The sequence below is a fragment of the Candoia aspera genome, chromosome 3, assembly GCF_035149785.1.
Source record: "Candoia aspera isolate rCanAsp1 chromosome 3, rCanAsp1.hap2, whole genome shotgun sequence".
Lineage (NCBI taxonomy): Eukaryota > Metazoa > Chordata > Lepidosauria > Squamata > Boidae > Candoia > Candoia aspera.
In genome coordinates this window covers 109,908,215-109,917,911 of record NC_086155.1, presented here as the reverse complement: position 1 = coordinate 109,917,911, position 9,697 = coordinate 109,908,215, and the positions used below count along the sequence as shown (strand labels likewise).

The 9,697-nt window shown below is 37.4% G+C and overlaps 1 protein-coding gene across 1 annotated transcript in view; it reads left to right on the top strand.

Moving 5' to 3' along the window:
- Positions 1-714: 714 nt before the first annotated feature.
- The window catches only part of NUF2 (NUF2 component of NDC80 kinetochore complex), a 46,756-nt gene continuing 37,773 nt past the window's right edge, over positions 715-9,697 (top strand). The window contains exons 1-5 of the mRNA XM_063300178.1: positions 715-834; positions 1,802-1,876; positions 3,055-3,131; positions 4,481-4,542; positions 6,829-6,926. Of these exons, the coding sequence (XP_063156248.1) occupies positions 715-834; positions 1,802-1,876; positions 3,055-3,131; positions 4,481-4,542; positions 6,829-6,926 (432 nt within the window). The remainder of the gene's footprint in view (positions 835-1,801; positions 1,877-3,054; positions 3,132-4,480; positions 4,543-6,828; positions 6,927-9,697) is intronic.

The window sequence follows — 9,697 nt, the reverse complement described above, 5'->3', positions numbered from 1 at the left end:
GGTGGGTTGGGCTGAGAGAGGGTGACTGGCCCAAAGTCACCCATGGCTTTCATGCCTAAGAGTGTACTAGAGCTCACAGTCTCCTGGTACCTTCACCACTACACCAAACGGGTTCTCTAATTTGCTTCTGTCTGGCATATGAACTTCAAGAGGCTTTGAAGTAGTTGTTAGAAACTAGCACCTTTGTCTCAGTACTGATAAATCATAAAACATTTTTTTTTCCTGAGATGCTGAGAAAAATTTTGCAATCCTGGGGGATTATAGTGCTCTCTGAACCTGCTGAGGCAACTTCGGAATTTTCTCTACTAACTTTTTGGTGATTATCTGTAGCTGTAATACAGTATACAGAGATACAGTTCTGTGACTAGAATTAGTTTGTGGAGAGCTAGGAATAGTATGTTGAATTTTCTTTTCTAATGTAATAAAACTTGGATTGTCATCTCAAAATAGACTTTTCCAACACAGGTGCACTCTGGGTTGGTTATTTTCTATGAAATCATCACAGAGTTAAAAGTTCATTAAACTTCATGTATTATACAGTAGTAAATAATTTTATCTATTGGAAAATATATGGTATCAATGGATGCATTTTATCCAAGTATTAACCATACCTAACCATGCTTAATTTTTGAGCCCAGGCAAGATTGGCCAAGTACTGTTACATGCAAGGGTTAGCTTGTTTACAATTTTATTTACATAATTTTTTTTTGCAGGATGGATAATTGTACTTTTCCAAGGTACAGTGACAATGATATTGTGGTACACATTCGCAACTGTTTGAGTGGAAATGAGGCTAAATTTTTTTCAAAAGGTGATTTATTTCCAAATGTGAAGGTAAGAGTTTTCATGTTTAGTGGAATTGGAGCTCAAAACTATGGTATATAAGTATATTGCATGAAGGTTCATCTTTTGGTGGCGGGGGACACCTTCAAGTCAGTTTTTGACTCCTAGTGACTGCCTGGACTAGTCCCTGCAGTTTTCTTGGCAAGGTTTTTCAGAAGTGGTTTGCCATTGCCTGCTTCCTAGGGCTGAGAGAGAGGATCCCCCAGTTGGCTTTGTGCCTAAGGTGGGACTAGAACTCATGGTTTCCCAGTTTCTAGCTTGATGCCTTAACCAGTACACCAAACTGGCTGTCTAGGTTTATCCTAGAGCACCAGAATTAAGGAACTGTAGCTACTTGCTTGATAGCAAAACTATTCATTTATTATTTAATTTATGCCTGATTTTTTTTATTCTTAGGCTATTTAAGACCTCAGGCAAACAGGGAAAATATAAAACATTTAAAAATTGGGGAGTGTATTACTTTTACCTCTTTAGCCAGCTCTTCTATATTTGTTAGGATCAGTTGTAAGAGAATTATGCCCTTGTTTCTTCAGTCTTCTGGAAAATGAAACACTAGGCAAGACTACTGAAATTTTTGAGATTCAACAGTTATACTGTATATCAACAGATATTAAGGTTGTTGAAGTCTTTTATTAATGCTGTCTCTCCTCCTGGAAAGTTCTACAATCTAATCTAGGAGGGAATGATCTGTATCTGTTACCAAATCATCTTGGTTTGGCTTTCTATATTTCCCACCCCCCGTAATAGCATTGTTATTTCTCCTGATCCAAATGCTCTTGACTGAACCATTGTGCTAAGATTCCTGGATCTTTAAACATGTGCATTTATTTCACATATATCACCACTCTTGCCTTGAACTCTTCTCGCTCTGGTAGTGTAAGCAAATTAAATTGCTTTTGAGTAAAATAAAATCCATACACTGCTTGTTCATCTTGTTAAATTGTACTTCTATTTTTAGCCTGAAATGTTGCACATGATTTTCATGAGAGCTTTACAAAGTGTGTACGGGATCCGCATGGAACACTTTTACATGGTAAGAATACATTAGGACATGAGAGGAAATGCACTGGAACTAGAATGAGGTGGCCCACCTTTAAAGACTAACAGATTTATTGTGTTCATTTTTGTCATAAGACTGATGGTCTTTGGTCTTTAAGCTGCTATCACAATTTTTGTTTGTTGCAACAGACTAATAGCTCCATATCTGGAAGTCATGGTTTTTATAGTTTGTGGAGGTGGGAAGATGCATGTTAATTTGAGCAGCTATGTTTCATATTATACTTGGAAGCAGGGAACTACAAGTTGTGCCTGGCTTAGTTATCCAAGCTAAAAAACTTGGTTCCCTGTTCCTTCTCTTTGCCTGCTTGTTCCTTTCCCATAGTAAATGAGATGGAGAGAACTACAGCACTGCATCAGATTATTCAACATGAATTTGCTTTGCATGCTCTCCTGAAGTAATGTTAGTTTTATGCTGGGTTTACACATCACAGGAAGCCAAGAATTTCTTAAAGGTGGTTTTTAAACCCATTGTTGCAATCTAGTTCACACATGGCAATAAACTGAAAGCAAATAAACTTCATGAGCCCTCAGTGACTGATATTAAACAGGTGTTAGTAAACTCATGGTGCTACCAGTAGCACCTCTGACTAGTAGCAACTTCCCATTTTCTAGAGTCTTTTCCAATGTTTGGTTCCTGAGAGACTTTTAAAAAATAAGGAATTAAACATGGCTCATTCTATATATAAAATTTTGCCTGCTAAAATTTTGAAATCAGCACAGAATGTTAACATCACCTGTTAATGATATTAATATCTAATTTACAGACATATAGTTAAAATATAAATGAAGGATCTGGACAATGTGGTGCCTTCTTTGTTGTTCTTCATGACTAGATGAATATATCATGTATCATTTGTATTAATAATTTACTAGAATGGAATAATTATCACACTTTAATTCTATACCTTTTAAAGACTGATTATACCAGTAGCTATTGCGGCTGATTATTGTAAAATGACAGTGTTCTGGAATCAAATGTATAGTCCTGAGGTTTGTTGCAGGGGTGCACAATCACATGAAAATGTGGACCGTGACTCTTCACTATGTGTGGATAGCTTGTCATAAATGATTTTTATATTATCAGAGGAACTGGATGAAGAAATTATATCTGTATATTTCATTAGTTACTCCTTATTGATTCTACCCAATTAGATGCCAGTGACATTTGAAACAACATATCCTCAGATTTTTGAAGGCTTTCTACCCATAGGAAATCTATTTATAAACATGTGAGTATCCTGAAATCATGTATTAATTTGGTTTCTTTGTGGTTTGTTTTGTTTGTATGAATTTGGGGGGGGGGTTCTCTGCAGTTAAAAAACTGACTAGATCAGATGGTTCTTTTATTGCGGTAATATATTTTCTGTAAATGTCAAGCATTCATTTTGTGTCCAGTGAAATTGGTGATTATATTATTTTGTAGGGCTGTGTAGTGCTTTGGATTTGAAAGTAAAAGGTGCTCCAGAGCATGCAAAAGCATTCACATAAGCACTTGCCTGGTACCCCATATTTCTAGAATCATGTTGTGATTGCTTTAACTGGTCTGAAGTGCAGCACAACCTTGCTATTATGTGACTATGCAGCCTTTCTCAACTTTTGACCCTGGAGGAAGCCTTGAAATATTTTTGAGGCCTCAGGGAACCCCTGCACATTCAGGCTCAGCTATAGGCCAGAAGTTACAAAATTATATTCGTTTCATGGGTAGGCTTGTATTAAAATAAAGAATGAAACTTACCTCTTTAATGTCAAGTTGCCCAAATTTGAAATAATTTTTTAAATAAACCGTGATCTCCCAGGGAACCCCTAATGACCTCTTGAGGAACCCTAAGTTTCCATAGAACCCTGGCTGAGAAACCCTGGACTATGCTGATAGAACTTGTTGCCTCAAAGGATTCATTTTCCTTTTGATGCTGTACTGCCCTACAAAGGCAGCTTTGCTCAAGCAGACAGCTGAGAGAGGAAGAGTTTCAATGGATACAAGTATTAACACTTTAAAAAAAAAAACTTTTATTAATTTTGACATGTTGTAATTGTTAGTTTTCCATGAGTATTATGATATGAATGTCAGATCAGTATGTTTACAGTTTTCTTAAGTAAATAAAGCTTGTGCATTCATTTAATTTAACTGCCCAGAGTCCCCCTTTCTTGTGGGAGATGGGCAGTAATAGAAGTTTGAAGAATAAATAAAATAAAAATAAATAATTTTATCTAATAAATTTGCAAGCAGAGCACTCTAAAGTTGGGTTTGAGTATGGTCCTAAATTTTTTTTTTTTAAATTTCAGGACAAAGTTCTAGCCAGTTGGATTTTAAGATGTCATGGAATATTACAATGAGATTAACAAATGTTTCTCCTGGACTGTTTCTGCTTTAAATTTTTTAAAAATGAAACTAACTAATATAACTAAAGGGGAATATTACAATAGTGAGACTCTGCAGCATTATTCTGTAACATTTAAGACTCAGTTGTTTCCTTTATTATCTACTCATATAACATAATAGCAAGGAAACTTAATTACACTATGAATTATACTGGTGAAGTAAGTAGTCTAATTAAAGAATATGTAACAACTTTGACAGGGAGCGATTTTTCCCGATCTGTCGCGTCAATGACTTCCAGATTGCAGACATTATAAATCCAAGTAAGCTTTAAAAATTTCTTTGGTTTCTGTATGCTTCATGGCTCAGATAGTCATATATTTTAATTTACCAAAGGCTGGTTCACTACATTTTACTTTATCTTTGTTATGGTTAGGCTTCCATTTCAGTATGAATTTTCTCAATGGTTGGTATAGTCATATGGAAATTTATCATGTTAGCACTCTGCCAAACTCTAGGCAGTAAGGTATGAGAATAGGGTCTTACTGCATGATGTGTCTAACTTACAGGATTGTAGCTTCTCCTATAATGAGAACTCTAATTGTGTGGAAGTAGTAGTTATGCTTCAGTAAGAAGGAATAGTTCCAAATGTATTTATTTTATTACATTTGTATTTTCTGTTTCTTCCGGTTCTAGCCCATTTAATCTTTGGAATAATTGAGAAGAAACACTGACCTGTATGAGTCCTTGGTGCTCTCTGAGCCTTGTTGTTTTCTTGCAGACGTTTCATTGCCAGACTGGGCAACATTTTCAGTGCAAAGAGGGAGTGGGCCTTGCTCTCAGTTTATATACTGTGGCTTGACCTGCTTGTGTTGGTAGGGGTGTTGTTCTCTCCTTGGGAGTTCTTTGATTGGGCTGTTGTTTGCTGCTTGGTTGATTGCCTGAGTTAATAGTTCCTTGATTAAGGTGTATTGTGCTGTTTGATGGGTCATCTGGTGTTGATCCTAGTGTTGAATTCCTGGAAGCCTGGCACTCAGACAAAGCAGCCATCAACAGACACATAGAGGTAAACAACATTTACATACCATTCAAAAGAGACAATAGAAAAGCCAAAAGACCAGTACACTCCCTTGCCAGCAATCAACATCCAGATATGCCAAAATCAACACTGAAGATGTTGCCTAGTCTGCCAATGAAACGTCTGCAAGAAAAGAACAAGGCTCAGAGAGCACCAAGGACTCCACAGTTCAACCCTGAGCTACAAATACTCGCTTCAATTGACCTGTATGATTTTGTAAACTTCATGATAAAAAGGAACTTATTTTTATTTATAGGGCACTTTTCCATTCAAATGATCATTTGAGGCTCCTTAAATTGTTTCACATAAAGCACTGAAACATGTATGCTGAAATATTAATAATAAAATCACTGATCATTACAGGTAGATCAGAGTAGATACCTTTACAGATTTTCCGAACTTAGAAAGTTTGGAAGGAAATGCCTTCTATAGCCTGCAAGAAAACAGTCTTCTTTATATCTTAAAGTATAATATCTTAAAGTATGAACAGATTTGAAATCTATGAAATAGCAATGTCTTAAATTGTACCCAGAAAGCAAATTAGGAACATATATTTCAACATAAACCACATTTTATCCCAGAACTCTACCAAATTGCAACCTAGCTCCCATATTTTGCATCAGTTACAGCTTCTGGACACTTTTCAATACAGTCAACATGGGAATTTGATAACAAGACTAATCAATATCTAAATCAAAGCTGTAAATATCTTACCTCATTTCTCCCAGTCAAATCAAACATTCTTTGGCTATGGAAAAGCTTTTCAGGTTGTATCTGTAAATTAATGACAACTGTGTTCAGTTTTGCTCATGATGTAATAAAGCATTTGCTTCCACATTTGAGAGCAGTGCCTTTGATTTTTGTTGCTGCTGATTTGCATTGGATTGGTCAGTCAACTGTGAAAGAGTTGATAAACTACTTCTAATTTGTATAAAATATCAACAAATATTAAATTTGTATAAAACTTTCAGAAGCCTACCCCCACCCCACCCCCATGTTCAATTTCAGAACTGGGAACTATTGTTTTTAGAAATGAATTCCAAAATAGAATGAGATTCTTTGCTGTAGACATCTGGGTGTTTTGCAGTAGCTTGATAATGGAATTAGATTCTTAGTTGTTTAATAGCCACCCAAACCACCTCCCTCTTTAAAAAAGTATTAAGGTACTAAATTAGACATAAAAATGGAAATATGGAATGGATTTTTAAATATAAGGATTGTGAGTTCAATTATATGTTTCATTATGAATCCCAAAAAAGTGTCAGCATTATCCAGTACTTCATATACCACAAGATTTGCATTCAATTGTTGTGACCAGCTCCCAATGAAACTCCTGTCTAAAAACATTTAAAGTGCATTTCTGGTGTACAATTCAATAAATACTCAATATTTTCATGGATTCCTAAGTTGCTATATATCACCTTTTCCTAGTTTGTTCTCAGACAGATACGAATTTAAATCTTACAATTCTTTGAAAAATTATTAAACCATAGGTGTCTTTAAACTGTTTCATCTTGATTTCATATTGTAGAAGGAAAGAGGACAGCTCGGTTTTTGAGTGGTATTCTTAATTTTCTATTCTTCCGTGACTCACGCCGTGAAGTCTACTTGGAAATCCAGAGTATACATGTAAGATTAATTTTCATTTTTTCATTTCAGACCTTCAGAAATGGAAGTTCTGACAAATTCAGTATGATGTATTTGAAAAGTTTTTCTAGCTTCTTGCATCTTTTGTGTAGTTAATTTTCGCATGTTTTTACCTTGCTAGCTTTTTACCTGTTACACATGTATGTGTGCTGAAATGCACTTAACAGTTTCTTGAATCCTCTTATAGTAAGTAGCTTGGCTACCATTGTCTAGAATATAAATGAATTGCTAAGGAAGTCAAGCTTTGCAGTAAGATGTATGCAACAGTTCTGTTTCTGTGAGCAAAGGCCGGTTTAGTATTTCTAGGATATCAGATACATAAAGGACAGCAGATGCTATATGAAAAGGATAGGATTAAGGAATGGAAACACTAATAGAAATTCCACTTTTGGAACCCTGTTCTATAGGGGTGTATGACCTAGAAAATGTATTTTGTTTTGAGCCTGTGACAAAGAGCATCTCTTGAAACATTGCAGTAGAACATTTCAACTTGGCTGCATTCCAGCGGGATAAAATTTTGAATCAGTTGAATCTACTGTATTCTATCTGAACAAAACTAAAATGTTTCAAATATTCCAGGCATTGGAAATACAGAACAAAAGTAAGTGCGGTGGCAGCCCTTGGTGATTGCTGCTGATTAGCCATCCTTGTAGAAAGATTGAGAGAAGGGAATATTTTTTGAATATTTGGAGACATAAAGAAAACAAACATTGAAAGTAGTAGTTTTCAATGAGGAATTTTAAAAAAATACCTAAGGCAACACATAGGACAGGACACAGTACCTTAATGAACTAAACACATTTTTCTGCAGGGTGTCTGATTGTACTATTTATTATATCAGATTATTTTCATTTATTTTGTTATTTGGTTTGATTGAAAATGTTCTGTTCTGAATATGAATTGACCAGGAGGAGGTAGAGTACAGTTGTTTATTTACAAATTCACAACTATTTACACAAATTAGAAATTAGTTCAAATGGCAGCAGTAATAGCCAACTCTCAAATCCATCTGGGCAAGGAGGTAGGACAGATCTGGGCTGTAGAGTTCTGGAACCTCGTTGAATAAAGTTCTGATGAAGCACGCGGCAAGACGGCAAGGCTAGACTCGGCTGTGGAGTTTGGCAAGGCGACAAGGCAAGACTTGGCTGAGGAGCACGGCAAGATGGCTTGGCAAGGCTCAGCTAAAGAATACCACGAAGTGGCAAGGTCAGGCTCAGTTATGGATCCGGGCAAGGTGGCAGGGCTAGGCTTGACTGGAATGCGGCAAGGTGACAGGGCAAGGCTCGGCTATAGAACGTGGCAAGGCGGCCAGGCAAGACTTGGCTGAAGAACACAACCAAGCAGCAGGACAAGCCTTGGCTGAAGAATGAGACAAGGCGAGGCTTGGCTGGAGAACACAGCGAAGTGGCAGGATGAGGCTTGGCTGGAGGATGCAGTGGAGCGGCAGGACGAGGCTTGGCTGAAGGACGCAGCAAAGTGGCAGGGTGAGGCTTGGCTGGAGAATGCAGCAAAGCGGCACTAAGTGCATGGTCCGAGTGCGAAGGACAGGACTCAGCTTGGAGTTCGTGGACTCGGTGATTGAAGGTGCAGGATCAGACTGGAGATCGACGGATGCAGGCTTCAACAAAGCTTTTAGTGAATGGTTGTCTCCGGCAGCCCGTTCCTGGTGCTGGCATCCTTTTATCCAGTTACCTTCTCACTGTTTCTCCTCCATGACCATTCAGGCTTCTTTCTGCTTGGCGTGCTTCTCAGCTCGCCTTTCTCATGCACTCATAGGTGGTAGTGAATCCTGACTCTCACCAATCCAAAGCTGCAAACTTTCCTGCCTTGCTGAATCATGCTCTAATTCAAATTTCCCACCTTTGTCATTATTACCAACATTCAACTCCAACTTCCCCTCCTCCAAATCAGAGTCAGACTCCATTCTGACAGAAAACTGCCTTGAGTCTTCAGAATTAGGTAGTCTGTGAAAATCTGTATAAATGAATATGCTTCTAGTGCAAAGGTGAACAGGCAGGCAGGCAAATCTCACTCAGCCTGACTAAATTCCATTGTCCCTTCTTTTAAGAGATTCATCATGAAAGTGCTCAGAACTTGAAACAAGCCCTTTGTTCCCTTGTCCACCCAACATAGATCAGATGGTAATCTGTTCTGAGTGCTACCTATTACCTGATTTGCTATCTATTCATTTTGCATCTCTGACTTCTTAGCTCATGAGGCTTGGAAATTGCTCATGAAAAACCAGATTTGGTGGACTTCAGGGTAAGTCATGGCTGACTGAAGACAGCTTGCGAAGAACGAAGGACTGGCAAGTAGACTAGCCCTTCGGAATCTCTTTGGTGAAGGGAGAGAATGGGAGATTGCCCACCAATGTTCTGAATGGCAGCTTCTCACAAGGGGACCATAAAACAGCGATCTCCCATAGGTTTGAGCACCAGGAACAAAGGCGATGACATCTTTGCTCTCAGCAGTGGTGGAGCCTTAAATAAGGATACTGAGCCAGCCAAACTCACTTTCTAATCTCATTTGGAAAGGTTTAATTTAACCACTTTATGAATACTAGAGACCTTCAAAACGAGCTTAATTTGACCCCTGGTGAGTTTTATCTTTGAATTTACGGAGTTTTAAACAGAGACTTAAGAGTTTAAAATAATATACAATTGGCAAAAAGCAATTTTTTTTTTATTTATTTAAGAAAGTTTTAAATGGACTTGGAGACCAAAGAGATTTGGAATATTGGTTTCTTTGCTGTA